Source organism: Camelina sativa, chromosome 8 (assembly GCF_030686135.1).
Source record: "Camelina sativa cultivar CO46 ecotype springtype chromosome 8, ASM3068613v1".
NCBI lineage: Eukaryota > Viridiplantae > Streptophyta > Magnoliopsida > Brassicales > Brassicaceae > Camelina > Camelina sativa.
The window spans coordinates 26592196-26610251 of NC_141887.1; the positions used below are offsets into that span (position 1 = coordinate 26592196).

Here is an 18056-nt window from a genome sequence, read left to right on the forward strand (position 1 = left end):
TGCAAATTCAATTGCTGTCTTCACTGCCTCGTCTTCTTCTCATTGTCCTTCTCTCATTCTCCAATCCCAAGACTTACAACCAAAAAATAAAGTCATATACTCCAGCAAATTATTTACTTGTGAAGATACTTAGTACATTTTGACTGTCGTAAATCCTTGGAAGAGACCTTTCCGCCGGCAGATTTGGTTTCAGAGAATATTGTATATATATGTTAACTTGTAAGAAAACACGATTAAAATATATTGGTTCGATTGGATTTTATTTATATGCTAAGGTACTCATGACACCCTAAATTATATGCGTTGATTAAGGATTTCCAATTTGATTAACATATATATATGATGTATCATATTCATATATATCTTATATATACACATGCATGTGGTTGTAGACATGTGAACAAGCTAGGGTTTGGCATGCAATGAAGCCAATGTGTTATAGGCACTACAAACAAACATATCTCTAACTTATATTCATTTTCGCTACAAGAAATATAATTAGCATTCAAATAATCCAACAGTGTATGTATATATTCCAAATATTATCAAAAGTACGAAACTAATTGTATTAAAATAGATATTATACCAATTCTATCGTAGCATGAATATATATATATATATATATATATTTGTTTTACATACACGCATGTGACGACTACTGAATCCAACAAATAACCATTAAACCATAGTAAAAATGTATCTATGTATATGTAGTAATAAATGCCATCCATGACTACAAATCATCAGCTTATGAAAGAGTCTAGACAAGGGCTGAAATTACTCCACACGATCCGTTTGGTTGGACGAGTTCGAGTTTTCGCTAAAGAGTTGAAGTTGACCACCACCGAGAAACGAAGGGTACCTTGGAAAGAGAGAACTCACAGTTTCCACAGCCGGCGGATTGAGGTTACTAGTATTGGAAAAGGCGACAGTAACATTACCAGATTGGTCCAATAGATACTGTTGGAGATGCCCAAGGTTGTAGTGATAAGAGCTACTCGCCGAAGTAGTAGTAGTAGTAGTAGTAGGGAAATAAACCTTGTTGCTTTGGATTGAATTCGAGACATTGTGATGATGATCGATGTCGAACCCATGATCAAGATTACTGTCTTGATCGAATTTAACCCATTTCATCTTTTCAAGATCCAAGTTTTCTCTGTTGGAGCAGCCTCCAAGATCGAAACTTTCGAAGACCCCAGGAAAAGATTCTCCTAAGCCACTGAGATTAGGGTTAATTACTTGATGAAACCCAGGTGGGAATTGCAAAGGAGGAAGCAAATCGACGTCGTTTTTGGCAGCTTCTAATAGCCAATCAATGACTTTGCTAGGCTGACTCAGCCCTAGTCGTTCTTGAAGGTCGTAAACCTGGATTGCTGTCATCACCGACAACCTTATCCTCCTGTCTCGGACACCACGAACTGTAAACACTTTACTGTGTCGGTCTTTGCCTCCGAATGTTCTCGAGACTCGTACGATCCTCGGATTGTTCCATCGTTGCCTCGACAAGGACAAAGAACTCGGTTGGTTACGATCTTCAACTTCTTGTTTAAATCTGATCATGTCCTCTCTCGAAGGGTTCAATCTCATGTCCATAATTGATTATATAATTATACTTTATGGATCTGAAAACAAAAACAGAAGAAACAATAATATTGTAATCACAATTTGTTAAATTTTCGAAATGTTTGTAGGTTTTAGGAAGCATGAAAAAAAACTTTAATATGGAAAATAATAATGTTATTGGCAGATTACTAATTAAACTTGACAGTGAAATAATAGAATTGAGGTGATTCAAATTGAAATAATAGAATTGAGGTGATACAAATCTTACACAGAGAAACCGATAAGCTTGATAAAGTCGTTGTGTTTAGACAGATCGAGCTAGTTTCTTTGGTCAAGTACGTAGATGATAAGAACACTTATAATTTGGTTTCTCTCGTTATATAAAAACAAAAAAAAAAAACTAAAAGTGAATAATATATGACCGAGGCTGAGCAAGGAATGATATCCCCCTATTTACAGTATATATATACTCCAAATCCCTAGGGTTTTAGTTGCGTACAGTATGAAAGGAATTTATACACAAGGATTGAAAAAGGAGCATTTTATGTAGTGCATAGACTATAGACACTTTTAAACCAAACAAAAAAAAAAAAAGACTATAGACACTCTTATCCACATGTCTTTTTTTTGTTGTTTCTTTTCTTTTTTTGATGGAAAGAAAGATGTTACGGTTTCACCCACACATACACTAAATGATAGATATCAAATTAAAAAAAGATATATATATATATATATATACATGTATATATCTACTTTCTCTTTCTTGACGTCACTTTTATCTAATTATTTAGAGACTGCAACTTCGTATTTATTTATGTATTAAATATATATCTGACTCCGTTCTGTAGAAAACACTTTTATAACATAACTAAGTACACTAATGTATAAGTACGTGGGTGATTGATTTCAAAAACTATGTTTATTATAAGGTTTGTAATATATTATGTACATATAGAGTTATATTTATAGATATAACTATTTATTAAACTATTTACAGTTCAAACTTATATTAGTTTTGGTTTCATTCAGTTTGTGATTTTTGAAATAATAAATATTTCAGCATAAAATTAAGATTCACTAAAACAACATACCCGAATCTAACGTTTACCGAATTAATGACTAATCAGAATTGTATAAAACTTGTAAAATTATGAAATGGATAAAAACCATCAAAAATATTAAAACTTCTCGAAACGAATGACCTAAATTCTTAAGAAGGTCAAACCCGTCCCGGTAGTCATACTCCATAAGGGGTATAATATTTTTTTTATCTATAAAAACCCATCCTTCGAAATATTTAAAAAATAATATTAAAAATATATTAGATTTTATATTTTTTAATATGTTAATTTTGAAATTAAGGAATCTTTAATATATAGTCTTATATATCAGAAATTTTCTATATGGAAAACTAAAAATTAGGATTTGCATAAGTTCAAATATTTTATAGTTTAAAGAAATTTAAGATGCCGTCAAATTGTTTTTTAAGATTTTCCAATATCTATTATTCAAAATTAATTTCAATTTTTTTTAGTTAAAAAATTTCAAACAATAAGAAAGAATATTATTTATATTTTTGAAAATATGATTTAAATATATATTTTTTACATCTCATGTTATAATTTTTTATTATATTATAATACATAGGTTTTGAAAATAATTTCGAAAACATGTAGGAGATAATATTTACCAATTTTAGAATTTATAGGAACAAAATATTGTGTATATAAATAAATTGAATAGTAATGACAATTTATGTAATATTATAGAATATTAAAGACAAGTAATAAATTGGGCACAAAGTTCTCTGGCGACGACACATCAACATTTCTTAAAAAATGCTTCTCTTTTAATATATAGGGGATTACATTTTCATTACATAGTATCTCACCCTTTTTTTATATATACTAGATGAGTACCCGCGCACTGCACGGATTATCTTTTCGCGATATGAACAATTACATTTTTACTGTTAATATCATATCGTGTATTAAGTAGTAAAAAACGAAAGCACAAACCATGGTGATCAATATCATATCATGTGATTGAAAATTTGGAGTAGCCATCACACATGATTGAATTTTTTTTTTTTTCTAGAAAAAAACGATAGTAAATTTGGCCAATTTCCCAAGTCTCATAACCTATTCTACCTCTTAAGAATCAAACACAAAATGACCAGTTTCTTCTTATTCTATAGTAAGATTACATTTAACAACACACATACATAAGGTTCATAAAACTTAAAGAGAAATTTAGAAAAATTTAGAAACAACACCACTCAAAGACAAAATCCTTAAGGTTCATCATAGTGAGAATGAACTTGCAATTTTGTGTATAGTTGAGCAGATAGAGTTGTAAAAAAAGGTTTGTAGAGAAGGAAAACAACACAACAATGTAAACTTAAAGAGAGAATTTTGATTTTTCTTGTTTGTTATCGAATGAAAATGTATGTATATAATCACTTACAAACTATAATTAGAAGAACTAATTAAACATCTTTCTTTATATATTCACGACTCCTGCCATATAAAAGAGTATTCTCTGAATATGTTTGATCTTCAAGTTTTCCTTTCTCTGTAGTTGACCTTCATCTTTCACATCTTCATTCACTACAAAAAAACAGCAGGATGTGAGAAATATTATAAAAAAGTAGTTACTAAACCAAAGGAATGCGAAAAGGACCGAAGTATCAGTTACTATGAAAATCAAGCAAAGAAAGACGAAGAGTATCAGTGAAGCAACATAAAAAATGATAAACATATGGCATTCTTTTCATTGCTGATGTGGCAGAAAAATAGAGAGAGAGTTGACCAACTTTCATAATATAGATTTGAAATCGAAACTGTAGTTCGAAGTTACTAAGAACCAACTCGTACATAACTAATTAAAGAAGAAAGTCAATTATATAGTACGTAAATCAGTAAATGGTGAGCCCCAAAACTAGTAGAAATTACGATTTTTTACCTTTTTGATTTTCTTCCTGAGATAATACCAAATTTAGTTTTATATTATACACAAGTACATTTTATTAGTAGGCATTTAGATTGACAGCGAGTATATATAGTTGGTCTTAGATGGAGGATGGACCAAGGTTCAAGACTAAAAGACACAAGAGTACATGTTTTTTTTTTTTTTTTTTGGTGAAAACAAGAGTACATGTTTTTTTTACAGTATGTATAATTTCCACTTTTTAATACCACGTACCGTAATGCTAATTAAATTTATGTTTGAATGTAAATGCTTAAATTTCACTGTACGCCAATAACTGTCTTGCTTTTCTCCTATATAGTATATACAGTATAAACGCTTTTATCGGATCACACGCTTTACGAAAAATTAGTAGCTGCATATAAAAAGGTGTAAAAACAGATCGCTGCGTATATGTATCAGAGACTGATGAGAAGTTTCTCTAGTTGGGACCTAAAGGTCAGCTGATCTAAGTTGATGACGATAATGACGATGGTGGGACTTCAGTTTCTTTCTGTTTCAAATTTTGCTAACTTTGAGTGCGTTGGATTCTGCGATATTCATGAATATATAAGAAAATAGTTTTGGACGTCTTAATTATTCCTAGAAATTTGTTAGTCTGAACGATTCCAGTTTCAATTATTTCATACTACTAGTGATAGTGTCAAAGATGAACCATTTTTTCAGTTAATACAATTGAACTGGATTGTAAAATAGTGGTTTAATTAGCTGAACCCAATGATTACGAACTGATTTTTCTTGACTAATTAAAACCACAAACCAATTTCAACTAAACCGTTCTATTCTTTTACCATATTCTCTGAGACCGCTAAAGAAACTTCTTCTTAGAGTTTGGTCACGCACGCCGATGTGTCCCCAATTAGACCAAAAGTTGGAATACGTGCATATGATGACGTATGCATGTCACCTAGACACAGAGAGACACAGAGACATTTTTGGACCCAAAATTGCTAAACACTCTACTCCTTTTCTTTTAATCCTGAGCCGTCGTTCTCGATCTGTACAGCAGTACATGCAAAAGGCTCAAACCGAGAGAGAGAGACAGTGACACGACCTTGCTATAGACAGAAGCAAAAGAGGTAAAGCGTGAAGGAACAGTAGTTTGGGGTAAAATTCACGGAGAACGTAGAGATTGCCAGTTTGGTAGCATAATTGCTTTTCACAGTTTCTGCTGCTTCTTCTTCTCTTAGTCACTGCTGCAGAGACTATTAACTCTTTTTCTCTTTGCGTTACATTATCAACCGTTTCTAAATCACTCAAACTTCAAACAATCACGGGTTCATCATAAACATAGGGAATACGACTGAACAACAATCTGGTAATTCTGAAGGAGAATGAAGTGTTTTGTAGTTCATAAAGCTACTAGAAATCTTATTAGACAAAGCAAACAAGGGAGAGATTTTTTGTCGGTAAAGAAATATCAAACGTAGTCTTTCGCCCATCACGAGATTACAAGAGAAAGACAATGATGAAAGAACCCTGCAAAAAAAAAAATACAAACACATTCAGTCAGGATAAATGGGAAAAAAGCAGTAAAGTGGATAGATACAACATGAACATCTGACGTACTAAACTGTTGCAGCAAGTATTAAAGTGTAGGCTGAAGCACAAAAAGGGATACATTATCTTAACTGGTTAGGACTCAGCAGCTAGCTGATTCAATAGCTTGTGAGTACACTGAAAGGGTAGTATGATTGCCTAACTTCCTATTTCTTCATACTACTACAAAACTATATCAGCATTATCACAACAAAACTAATCGAGCATTACAAAGTTCATCTAGTCAAAGACCAAAATGACAACTCATACTCTCTGGGAAACAACAACATCAGGGAGAAGTTCGAGAAAACCTTACATCAAACATAATGTGAAGGACATAATGCACTATACCAACAAAAACCATTAGTTCCAACTCAATGCTAACTCTAAAATCTATTTCAACAAATTGTGCAGGACCTAATTGAAGAACACCAAAATCTTCCTCACACGAACCATTTACTATCCCATTTGCTTATGACCACACGAAACTAAATCTAATACACACCGAAAGGTCCAAAGTCCAACCACAAAACTTCATCCTTGAATAATGAATTGAATACGAACAACACATTTGATAATCTTATTGATCCCTAGCTCTCATGTGGCCAATCACCTGTTTATTTGACGTAGCCTCCGCCACGCGTGTTCAAATCCTCTTCGACTGTGGTAGTCAGGTAAACCTTAGGGAAGTCGGAGACGTCGAACGTCTTCTTCTCGTTCATCATCTGAACCACGTTGTCCTTCTTCAATAGGTATCGCCGGATCTGTGGACGGTTTCGGCGCTGATCTCGGCCGTGGTATACGATGTTGTATACGGTTTCGGGATCCGAGGTAGGCACGATGGCCTCTCCATCAGTCGTTGCGGGGCATCGGAGACGATACTCGGTGGCCTTGGGAACAGCTTCGAGGTATTCAGGGTGAGCGCAAGGCCCGGTGATCTGCCATGGCTTCTTGATGAATCGTCTAAGGTTTTGCACAAGCGAGGAAGCCGCCGTCGCCGCTGATTTCGCCATTGATGAGAGAGAGAGAGCTTTTACCTTTGGAGAAATACAGATTTGGGCAAACAAGATGAAAACAATTGACTCCGGAATCGAAGAATTATTAAACCGGTCACAGATACTGGATTGGTTAGATACTGAACCGATATTTTTTTAATTTCTCAGAAACTTAACCGAGATTTAATCTCCCTGGTTTAGATTCTGCGATTGATGTACCCATGGCCATATTTATCCCTCTGCAAAACTTGATTTCTCTGCTATAGCTTCTCATACTATCAAATTCTTTCATCAAATCTCCTTTGAGCCTAATGAGAAAGCTTTCACCCTTATTTAGTGGTGTAACTTGTTGAAATTGCAACAAAGGTAAGTGTAATTAAGTTTCCTAGAATATAAGACTTGGTGGACAAGGAAAATACTCATTTTATTTAATGGAGGGCATTATTACCAGCGTTTCTTTTCTTTTTATCAGCTAGGATTTTTAGTTTGAATATCTTCTATCTCCACCAAGAATCATATCACTATGAGATCTCTGCTTCTCTCCAGGCTTTGTCTTAGGAGGCAACCACCTCCGCTCGTAAATGTAAGCTTCTCTCCCCGTACATAAATTGTTCTGTACCACGAACATTGTGGATCTACTTCAAGAGATGGCGATGTCGGCAAACTCGTCATTTGTAATTTCAGTGCTTCTCCTTGTGGTACTAAGGTTTTGGAAAAAAATATGCATAAGGATTTTATTACTCCTGGTTGTGGGGAAGAGGTTTTGGAAAAGACGGTGCCAATGGATTTGATGAAACCAACGGGAACGATAGGAGCATCTCATGGGTGGGTGGCTACTTTGAGAGACGGCGTTGTATGTCTCCAAGATGACCTAAACCCGAGTGCTTCTGATTCAGACCCGAAGCGAATCTCACTACCTCCTTTCGTAACTCTGCCTCATTGCCAAACCCAGTTGGTAACCAACGTAGTCATGTCCTCCTCTTCTCCCGAGGACGGTGATTGCATCGTGGCCGTCAAGTTCCTGGGACCGCAGCTCAGCCTATGTAGGCCTGCTCGAAAAGACAGCTCGGAGTGGGTCAACATCAGAGTCGAAGATCCAGCCTTCTTCTCCTCCAGAGTCATGTATTCAAGGAGATACAAGATGTTCTGCATGCTGGGTTCTGGATGCTCACGTACGGGATATTGGGATATAGAAGAAAAACACAAAGCCTGCGACTTGTACATTCCATACTTACACGAGTTTCTGCAATCAGAGTGGGACCGGATGCTTCCATATTGCAGGACCGAACACTTGGTGGACTCACCCACAGGTGTAACTTTTTTGGTTAAGTGGTACACAAGACGCTTCTCACCCGGGTGCGTAGTTTCAGAGCGTTTCTTTGTGTTCGATATATCCCGGAGATTAGGAGATGATTCGGCTGGCTTGACTTTTGATATTGGAGATCTCTGTATTTTTCTCTCCTACAAAGGAGAACCTTTCTGTGTCCAGGCTAGCTTGTATGACCTATCTCCAAACTTCATCTATTTCTTGGGCACCCATGACTACGGAAAAGTTAATATCTGGGATAATACCATGGTTCGTGGGTATGGCATGGCTCGTAGATCTGCCATTTACCCTGCCCCTTACTTCATCCCACCTCAATCCTAATTCATTTTTTTTTCTTTTTTCTTTTTTGTGTTGTATTTTGATGTCTTAATTTGTGCTATAATGGATATTGAATCTCTCTTTAGCTCTACTTTCTTTGGGCAAACAGTCACTTTACCAAATTGTTGTGATGTGGTGGAGTTGGAGCATCACAATGCAGTTCTTTTGATTAATGCTATCTGGTCAAATGTCATCACTATTTGATGGACATTGGAACGGAGACAGTCTTTTAGAAAAAAATTACACTACAAAAAATATGAGCATTGATAGCAGAAAATTATAGCGCAGTTTTCGCAAATGCTATCGTTGTTAAAATTCTAAAAATAAATCTATGTAATAGCACTTTTTAAACGCTACACTTTAAAATAGATAAGGGAAACCAAAAATCACTCTTTTCGCCAACACTTTCTAAAACTAGACTAAAAGTTAGTCTTTCTCCCACTTCACTTAAAAAATGTAGGCTCGAAAAAAAAAAAGAAAAAGAAATATATTTCTCTTTCACAATCGAGAACCCTAAAAAATCTAAATCTTATTTTCTCTTCTTCTTTTCTCTTTGCTAAAACTAGACTAAAAATTAGTCTTTCTCCCACTTCACTTAGTAAATGTAGGCTCGAAAAAAAAAAAAAAAAAAAAAAAAATATATATTTCTCTTTCACAATGGAGAACCCTAAAAAATCTAAATCTTATTTTCTCTTCTTCTTTTCTCTTCTTCATCCTCTTCACACCTTCTTCTTCTTTCTCCCTAGGGTTAAGAGTAACGAGAAGCTAAGATTTTGGCTCAGCAGCCATGAGTGAGTTGAGAGAGAACGAATTGAAGTTGCGATGAAGTGTTTGAGCTTGTCGACGATGGTGGTAAAGGCTGGGTACGATCGACCGTACAAAGAGTGCCAACGAGTGTCGTGGAGGCTAGAGAGGCAGAGTAATCGATGTGGGGAAAAGGTGGAGGAGGGAAAAGTGCGGTGCGACAGATGAAGATCTCGTGACTCTTCAAGGCATGGCGGAGGCGTCTCTTTCTATTAATCTCGCCGAGTAAGTTTATGAAAGGGGATCTAGGGTTTTTATTTTAATTTTGGTTGATTGGAGTTTAATTTTTTTTTTTTTCTTCCTTCTCTCTCTCTCGATGTCGTTCTCGTAATCTCCGAAGGCGAAAGGAGCAGGTCCCGATCTCATTCGTTTGATTTTAGCTGCACCAGATGGGTCGATCCAAGTCTTTACGACGCCTGCGAAACGAGCAAGCTCAGAACCGCCGGAAATCTAAACTACCCATCGTTCGCCGTGGGAAGAAAATCTAAAATTACAGAGCAAGACTTATTTCTTTTTCCTGATTGGTATGTTTCTTTGAATCTGGTTCAACATCCATGAATTTTGTTTGCGTCTGGGTAACCTTTTCCCTAGAATTGATTTTTGACAATGTTGCTTTGCAGGCTTTGTATCATCTTTCTCGGTTTCAGTGTGTTCTTTGTTTGTGTTATGTGTTGCGCTGGCTTGTGTTATTGGACTTGCTGTTTGCTGTTGTCTTCCATGTATAATTGCAATTATTTATGTTGTTGCAGACCAGGGAAGATTGAAGAGATAGAGCTTCCTACTCCTAAAGTGGATGTGATTATATCTGAATGGATGGGTTACTTTTTGTTGTTTGTAAACATGTTGGACAATGTCTTATACGCTCGTAATAAATGGCTTGTAAGTTTTACAGCTCCACTTTGTTACCAAAACCAATTGTCAACAATTAATTGTTGCAAGTTCATGTCATTGTTGTAATAACCATGAAAACTTCTTGGTCCTTTGCTTTTATGGATAGGTTGATGGTGGAGTTGTGCTACCAGACAAAGCCTCCCTGCATCTTACTAGATAGGTTTGTGTTGTTGATTCCAATTGTTGCAGACGCAGATGGCTAACCTTCTATGAATTTGTGTACCCTTGTTTTTGTTTCTCTCGCTTTACTCATTATAAGATTCCGATTGAGTTTGCAGGAAGGGTATCAGATTTGTGGAATAAAGGATTTGCAGATCTCTCAAGGTTCCATTGGTTTGCTGATTTTGGTGTTTCTATGGTTTTAAGTTAAAAATTCCAGTTATCTCTCAAGGTTCCATTGGTTTGCTGATTTTGTTGTTTTCCTTGGTTTGATTTTACAGACCAGAAGAGTTTCGTGTGACCTTTGAGAGGTTTGGACATGTGAGAGATGTCTATCTTCCCCCAAGATAAGTGAGCTCCTTTCCAAAGGATAAGTGTAAGCCATTTTCGTTGCTTATATATTTTTATCTTTGATTGTTCCAACTCTGATTCTGAAATTAATTGTCTCCATCTGAATGAACACTAGCAGGACATGACTTTTATGCTGGTGCTTACAAGACATATTCACTTGGTTTCTAATGTTTCGGATCATACGTTCTTAATTTGTAGCAAGAACAAGAGCAAGTCTACAACAATGAAGCACTATTTGGATTTTCACATGGATAAAGAACCAGAACAGTTGTGTACCATTTGGAGAGCAAAGTGGTTGTGGGATTGTGCGGGAAGAAAAGTAGAGATCAATTATGGATCAGCTGGTGGATTCTTTAAGCAAGAAGAGGAGCATATAGATGACTACTCATGAAGGCTGTAAGCTTTAGATTTTTTTTTTTTTTGATGTAGTTAGTTTATTGTCTTTGATAGAATTTGTGATTGTCGATAGGAGAAGTTTGTTTCTCTTTGTGGGTTGTTTTGAGACACTTGTTGCAATGTTAGGATTGAGGAATGATATGTATGGTATTTTGAGTCTTCTATATATAAAATTCTTATAAATTTAATTTCTTAGCTATATATATATATAAATCGATTTTAAAGCCACAAAAAAAGGGAAATATATTAAAGCAATAATATATAGTTATAGTTGACAAAACTATAGTACAAATATACTGCTACTATTAACTATAATATGCTAAATAAATAACGCTACTAATAATCTTAATATAACGATAATATGAAAAAACGATAATATGACGCTATTATAGAGCGACAATTAATAGCATAAGAAAAAACGCTATTGTATGTATCCACTCTAAGATAGCACCGGCAAAGACAGTTTACGAAATCGCTATCAAAACGATATAATAGTGTTTTTCGTGTGCTAAGAATACGCATATTTCTTGTATTGGTTCTGCTAAACAAAATACATTGTGCAAGCAAAACCATCAAGGCAATCCTCTGTGAAAAACTGAAATCAATATAATTTGACTCTAACAGCATAGTAAATAATTCGCAAGTCTACAACTGCATGCTGTTTTCACATATGACATAACCTATCCGTAAAACATGTTCATAGATTAGCAAGGTTAAGAAAAACACAGCCAACCAAAGCCTTTGAACATATGGTCACATACTCTTTAACTTCTTGAAAACATGTGATGTTTCTCTCTAGTCTTTGAAGAGAATGTCGTCATATGTCTGGTTTTGTGCCTTTGTACTGTCTCCACATTAAATTCAAAAACGGAACTCGGTTGGTTCCAGTTCCATTGGGAAATTGTATCTAAGATGCCGCCCATGTACTAAACTCCTCAAAGTAGGCACATTGAAAGTTTTCATACTCCTCAACCCATTCTTTAGTTAGTTTTTCTTAAGTAAATTTAATTAAAAATTTACTCATACCATATTGTACTGTTGATGATTTTGTGGGCTTACTCAATGCATGGGTCCACTCGTTTTTCTCTATGCTTTATTAGACTGAACATAAGAAAATAAATAAAGATACGAACCAATCTACAAAGGTAATTAAGTGTAATGAGTTTTGCAAGAAACGTAAGTGTAAGTTTCCTAGAATATAAGACTTGCTGGGTAAGGAAAATATTCTTCTTTATTTTATTTTACTGGAGGGCATTACTACCAGCTTTTATGTTCTATCAGCTTTTATTTTATATCAGCTAGGTTTGATTCGTATCTTCTATCACCAAGAATACACTATGAGATCTCTGCTTCTCGCCAGGCTTTGTCGTTGGAGGCAACCACCTCCGCTCGTAAATGTAAGATTCTCTTCTCTTCTCTTCGTTAGTTAATTGTTCTGTATTGCTTTCATCTTCTGCTCATGTCTGATCTTACTCTACACTCTGCAGAGACACCACCTCGGTGGTGTTCGATTCATGTCGGAAACCCCTCTCTGTCACATCGTCGGGGCCGAACATTGTGGATCTACTTCCAGAGATGGCGATGTCGGCAAACTCGTCATTGGCGATTACAGTCATGATGAATCTTCTTCTTATGGAATCAAGGTTTTGGAAAAGAAGGTGCCAATGGATTTGATGAAAGCAACGGGAACGATAGGAGCATCTCATGGCTGGGTGGCTACTTTGAGAGACGGCGTTTTGCGTCTCCAGGATGATCTCAACCCAATTGCTTCGGATTCAGACCCGAAGCGAATCTCACTACCTCCTCTCGTAACTCTGCCTCATTGCCAAACACAATTCGTAACCAACGTGGCCATGTCCTCCTCTTCTCCTGAGGACGATGACTGCATCGTGGCCATCAAGTTCCTGGGACCTCAGCTCAGCTTATGTAGGCCTGCGCGAAAAGAAAAGGTCGAGTGGGTCAACATCAGAGTCGAAGATCTAGCCTTGTTCTCCTCCAGAGTCATGTACTCAAAGAAGGATGAGATGTTCTGCATGCCTGGCTCTGGAGGCGCACACACGGGATCCTGGGATCTTGGAGAACATATGAACGAACCTAAGATACAGCGTTTGAGCTACTTTAAAACTCCTGTTCCTGAGTTCGTTCACTCAGAGTTGCAAATACTAGATTCGTGTAGCACGACCGAACACTTGGTGGAGTCACGACCCACCGGAGAAATGTTTCTGGTTAAGTCGTTCATAGAGAGAAACATGGAAATGGAGGGGAGAATGGAAACGAGGCATACAATGGTGTTCAAGCTAGACGAAGAGGGAAATGCTACATACACCGAAGACATTGGAGATCTCTGTATTTTCCTGTCCAAGTCTGAACCATTTTGTCTCAAGGCTAGCTTGTCTGGCCACTGCAAAAATACGATCTATTACATAGAGAACAACGAACGGGGAACATTTAACCTCAAAAATAAGGAGAAGGATCGTATCTTTATAACATACCCCGCTCCTTACTACATTCCACCTCAATCCTCCTCCTATTAGTAAGCTACTACGCTCTCTGCTTCAGTGTATTTGGTTTCATTTTTCTTTAAGGACTGTGGATATGGAAACACTCTGAATTCTCATCATGTACTCTACCTGCGCTTCCAAACAAACTTTCCAATGATGTTCTGTTTTGTATTGAGTCCTTATTTCTCTCCTTGTTCTGTTTTGTGTTTGAGATTAAGATGTTAGCTTCCAGTTCCAGATGATCCATCAAGTAAGCATGATGAGAAAGTTGAAACACTTATTGGCTGGTGCAATCCTCCCTCTAGTGGGTTGTGCTTTGCTCTGTTTTGTTTTCACATCTTATTGGCTACAAAATGCTCTGTTATGACATAAACCAATCCATCCGTAAAACTCGTTCATGGTTAAAAAAAACATGTTGCTAGCTTTTCAGTCAAAAACATACTCTTTAACTTCTTGAAAACGTCTGATGTTTCTCTGTGAACAAGTTTAACTTCTTGAAAACATCTGATGGGTTTCCCGCAAGTCCACCAAGTTTAACTACCACCACGCCACTAGGATTAGGCGGTTAGCATACAGTTGGTGCAGTCACATACATAGACAACATATAGCTTTACCAATGACAGATCATCAATAGAAAATCAATTTTCAATGAAGAGTGAAAAATTTGTTTGTTTAATTTAGTAATTAAAGGATATAGAATCTTTTTGTTTTTTCGTTTCTTGGTTAAAAAAAAATTATTAAACACAAATCATAAACAAAACACTCTCTCACTCAAAGCCGTGCATAAGGATGAATATAATTTGCTTCTTGTACACTCTCTCTGATTTCCTCAGGCACTCTTGTTTTTCCAAGGCTTGAGAACACCAACAATGATCACTGCAACCACAATAAGGAGGATGATAATAGCAATACACATCTATTTGACTATTTCCTTGAAGAGCCGTGTTTCCTGATTGCACATGATCTAGTGCATTTGACACCTAGATTTGCCAAGGTGTTATTCATCATTATCTCCTATTGCACTGCCTTTATGTATATATCAACTTTAAAGGTCAATATAAACTGTAATTTTGAAACCTTCTAATTTCAACACTCAGAGATACCAAATTACCTGAGATTCTAGGTTGTCAAGCATTTCTCCTTGTCCAACTACCAAAACCGCCATATTTAAGAAACCTGCAGAAAAGGGGTTAGATCTGTCTTTACGCGAATGACTCCATACAAATATACAATGAGTTCTCAGCCAAACAGAAATAGTTTGATTAGTAGATTGCATTAGACTCGGTACAAGAGATTCTGATTTATGAAGAAATCCAACATACTTGTTGCAAGTCAAGAAGTTTCTTTTCTAAGTCTCTGACAGCATCATGACTTTCTTGGATCTCCGCCAAGGTGTCCATTACCTGGGAGGAACATTTAACATCTTTAGCAAGATTCAAATGTTGGATTATTTTTATATATTCGCTCGTGGAACCTAGAACAAGTCGCAATCTCAGTTTAAAATAACAGTTTCCATATAATTTTGAAAAGTTATCTTTTTCTTCCTACCTGAAACTCAGCCATCTTGTCTTTCAACTTCTTCTTTTAAGGAACTGGAGCACATAATGAACCCTCATAAACGTCATACCACAGAATATTTACAGCACCTGTCTGCCAAGTTCTATAACATTTCAGATGGCTAAAAGCTGAACCCTGTTAGTTGATAATTGATTTTGGTTAACAGTTGCAACGTTTCAGTCTTAACGTTGCAGTTTGTGTTGTTACATTAGAGAGTTACAAATATGGAGAGTCACAGATCATTGTGTCTATTTGTTATCTATACAAATCAGTTATGTCTTTGATGTGAATAACAAGTTTCAGTTTAATAAAAGTTTATATATTTCATTCTTGTCTTCTTTAGAAAGAGAAGAGACAAAGTTCTCTTACTCTGTTTCACCTTCTCTCATTAGTCTAACAAACCCTACCCTAAAAACAAGGGGATCAGTATAAATTTTCTTATTGAAGAAAAAAAAAAAAGAATGCTCACAGTGTCGTTGCTGTTTTTCTTTTAAAAAAAAAACACAGAGGATCTGAGAAGCCACAGAATCATATATATTTTAGAAAGGAACGCTAACAATCATTGTAGACAGGCTGAAATGACGGTTCTCTATCTTATTTTGATTAAGTGTACACATTCATCCTATATATTGCACCTAAGAAAACAAAGAGGAAATCAAACATACTAACTGTTGTTTCTTTAGAAGCCTACTTAGCTTATAGTGTTTGCCAATCTCTTGAACCTAAGAAAACAAAGAGGAAAACAGACATACTAACTGTTGGTAAAACACTAAAGCTTAGATGTTTTGCAGAAATCAAGATTCATTTTCAAATTCACTTCCCAAAATTCCCCTACTAAAGCTATAAAGTCGAAAATCCAATGCCATTGACAAGAAACTCTTACACGTTCCGATAGCTTATATGACCACAATTTTTCACTCAGTGGCATCCTACTCGAAAAGTCATTCAGTCACTTGATAAAAAGGTGTACACCAAAGCAGAAGCCAATACTGCACTTAACCATATAACAAAGCTTGATTCCTAAATTCAAAAGGATTCGTTTAAAGACTTACACGGCTAAGCAATCACAACATCACACTAATTAAAACCTGATTTTTTTTGCCGAAAACAAGATTCAAGAGACAAAACTGAAATCCAAAATTCATCAGCTAATTGTTATCTTGACAGCCTTGAAATTTAGATACGAATGCTTAAGTCGAAACGCGAAATTCCAATGCCATTAATGGTGAAACTTATTGAAAGTGCAAGAAAGGTAAGTGTAATTAAGTTTCCTAGAATCTAAGACTTGGTAGGCAAGAAAAATATTAATTTTATTTAATGGAGGGCATTATTACCAACGATTCATTTCTTTTTATCAGCTAGGATTTTAGTTTGAATATCACTATGAGATCTCTGATTCTCTCTAGGCTTTGTCTTAGGAGACAACCACCTCAGCTCGTAAATGTAAGATTATCTTCTCTTCTCTTTGTTAGTTAATTGTTCTCTATAGCTTTCTTCTTCTTCTGCTCATGTCTGATATTACTCTGCACTCTGCAGAGACACCACCTCCGTGGCGTTCGATTCTTGTCGGAAACCCCTCTCTGTCACATCGTCGGGGCCGAACATTGTGGATCTACTTCGAGAGATGGGGATGTCGGCAAACTCGTCATTTGCAATTTCAGTGCTTCTCCTTGTGGTTTGAAGGATTTTCAAAATAATATGCATAAGGATTTTATTGCTCGTGGTTGTGGGAAAGAGGTTTTGAAAAAGACTGCCAATGGATTTGTTGAAACCAACGGGAGCGATAGGAGCATCTCATGGGTGGGTGGCTACTTTGAGAGACGGCGTTGTGTGTCTCCAAGATGACCTAAACCCTAGTGCTTCTGATTCAGACCCGAAGCGAATCTCACTACCTCCTTTCGTAACTCTGCCTCATTGCCAAACCACATTGGTAACCAACGTAGTCATGTCCTCCTCTTCTCCTGAGGACGATGACTGCATCGTGGCCGTCAAGTTCCTGGGACCTCAGCTCAGCTTATTTAGGCCTGCTCGAAAAGACAGCTCGGAGTGGGTCAACATCAGAGTCGAAGATCCAGACTTCTTCTCCTCCCGAATCATGTATTCAAGCAGAGACAAGATGTTTTGCATGCTAGGTTCTGGATGCTCACGTTTAGGATATTGGGATATTGAAGAAAAACACATAGCGTGCGACTTGTATTTTCCATACTTACACGAGTTTCTGCAATCAGAGTGGGACCGGATGCTTCCATATTGCAGGACCGAACACTTGGTGGACTCACCCACAGGTGTAACTTTTTTGGTTAGGTGGTACACAAGACGCTTCTCATTCGGGTGCGTATATTCACAGCGTTTCTTTGTGTTCGATATATCCCGGAGATGCGAGTATGATGATTCGACTTATCATGATTCGGCTATCTTGACTTTTGATATTGGAGATCTCTGTATTTTTCTCTCCCACAAAGGTGAACCTTTCTGTGTCAAGGCTAGCTTGTATGGCCTATCTCCAAACTTCATCTATTTCTTGGGCACCCATACCTACGGAAAAATTAATATCTGGGATAATACCATGGTTCGTGATTATGAAATGGTTCAGAGAAATGCCATTTACCCAGCCCCTTACTTCATCCCACCTCAATCCTAATTCCGTTTTAATGTTATCTTGATGTC

General features: G+C 36.4%; 5 protein-coding genes and 2 long non-coding RNA genes across 16 annotated transcripts; 4 read left to right on the plus strand and 3 right to left on the minus strand.

The window, feature by feature from the left end:
- Positions 1-597: 597 nt before the first annotated feature.
- LOC104708290 (transcription factor TCP17-like) lies at positions 598-1996 on the minus strand. The gene is made up of 2 exons (XM_010424837.3): positions 1832-1996; positions 598-1622 (listed from the first exon to the last, which is right to left on the minus strand). The coding sequence occupies exon 2, from the start codon at positions 1591-1593 to the stop codon at positions 778-780; it is 816 nt and encodes a 271-aa protein (XP_010423139.2). The 5' UTR covers positions 1594-1622; positions 1832-1996; the 3' UTR covers positions 598-777.
- A 3817-nt stretch (positions 1997-5813) lies between these two features.
- LOC104708291 (uncharacterized) lies at positions 5814-7231 on the minus strand. The gene is made up of 2 exons (XM_010424839.3): positions 6704-7231; positions 5814-6030 (listed from the first exon to the last, which is right to left on the minus strand). The coding sequence occupies exon 1, from the start codon at positions 7101-7103 to the stop codon at positions 6708-6710; it is 396 nt and encodes a 131-aa protein (XP_010423141.1). The 5' UTR covers positions 7104-7231; the 3' UTR covers positions 5814-6030; positions 6704-6707.
- A 482-nt stretch (positions 7232-7713) lies between these two features.
- LOC147940501 (uncharacterized) lies at positions 7714-8733 on the plus strand (the record flags this gene model as incomplete). Its single annotated transcript, XM_087462895.1, has 1 exon — positions 7714-8733. A coding segment is annotated over one exon (1020 nt), but the record flags the coding sequence as incomplete, so codon positions are not given.
- A 455-nt stretch (positions 8734-9188) lies between these two features.
- LOC104708292 (uncharacterized) lies at positions 9189-11519 on the plus strand. Of its 10 annotated transcripts, none has more exons than XR_015564401.1 (7): positions 9189-9759; positions 9875-10058; positions 10284-10413; positions 10532-10585; positions 10704-10749; positions 10866-10960; positions 11051-11519. It is a non-coding gene; the product is annotated as an uncharacterized LOC104708292 (long non-coding RNA). The 10 variants fall into 10 exon arrangements; XR_015564399.1 differs by having other exon boundaries at positions 11054-11519; XR_015564403.1 differs by having other exon boundaries at positions 11134-11519.
- A 1066-nt stretch (positions 11520-12585) lies between these two features.
- Positions 12586-14067, plus strand: LOC104708293 (uncharacterized). The gene is made up of 2 exons (XM_019229058.2): positions 12586-12728; positions 12819-14067. Exons 1-2 carry the CDS (start codon positions 12669-12671, stop codon positions 13863-13865), a joined length of 1107 nt encoding a protein of 368 aa, XP_019084603.2. The 5' UTR covers positions 12586-12668; the 3' UTR covers positions 13866-14067.
- Positions 14068-14872: 805 nt separating this feature from the next.
- On the minus strand, positions 14873-16141 carry LOC104708294 (uncharacterized). Its single transcript, XR_002033140.2, has 3 exons — positions 15381-16141; positions 15155-15235; positions 14873-15008 (listed from the first exon to the last, which is right to left on the minus strand). It is a non-coding gene; the product is annotated as an uncharacterized LOC104708294 (long non-coding RNA).
- Positions 16142-16588: 447 nt separating this feature from the next.
- LOC147940502 (uncharacterized) lies at positions 16589-18030 on the plus strand. Its single transcript, XM_087461322.1, has one exon. It carries the CDS (start codon positions 17146-17148, stop codon positions 18028-18030), a length of 885 nt encoding a protein of 294 aa, XP_087317448.1. The 5' UTR covers positions 16589-17145.
- The last annotated feature ends 26 nt before the right edge of the window (positions 18031-18056 follow it).

Coding starts and splice junctions, on each gene's coding strand:
- LOC104708291 (XM_010424839.3), bottom strand. CDS start 7,103: ATGGCGAAATCAGCGGCGACGGCGGCTTCCTCGCTTGTGCAAAACCTT.
- LOC104708290 (XM_010424837.3), bottom strand. CDS start 1,593: ATGGACATGAGATTGAACCCTTCGAGAGAGGACATGATCAGATTTAAA.
- LOC147940502 (XM_087461322.1), top strand. CDS start 17,146: ATGGATTTGTTGAAACCAACGGGAGCGATAGGAGCATCTCATGGGTGG.
- LOC104708293 (XM_019229058.2), top strand. CDS start 12,669: ATGAGATCTCTGCTTCTCGCCAGGCTTTGTCGTTGGAGGCAACCACCT. Junction 12,729..12,818: donor AACCACCTCCGCTCGTAAAT/GTAAGATTCTCT, acceptor TACACTCTGCAG/AGACACCACCTCGGTGGTGT.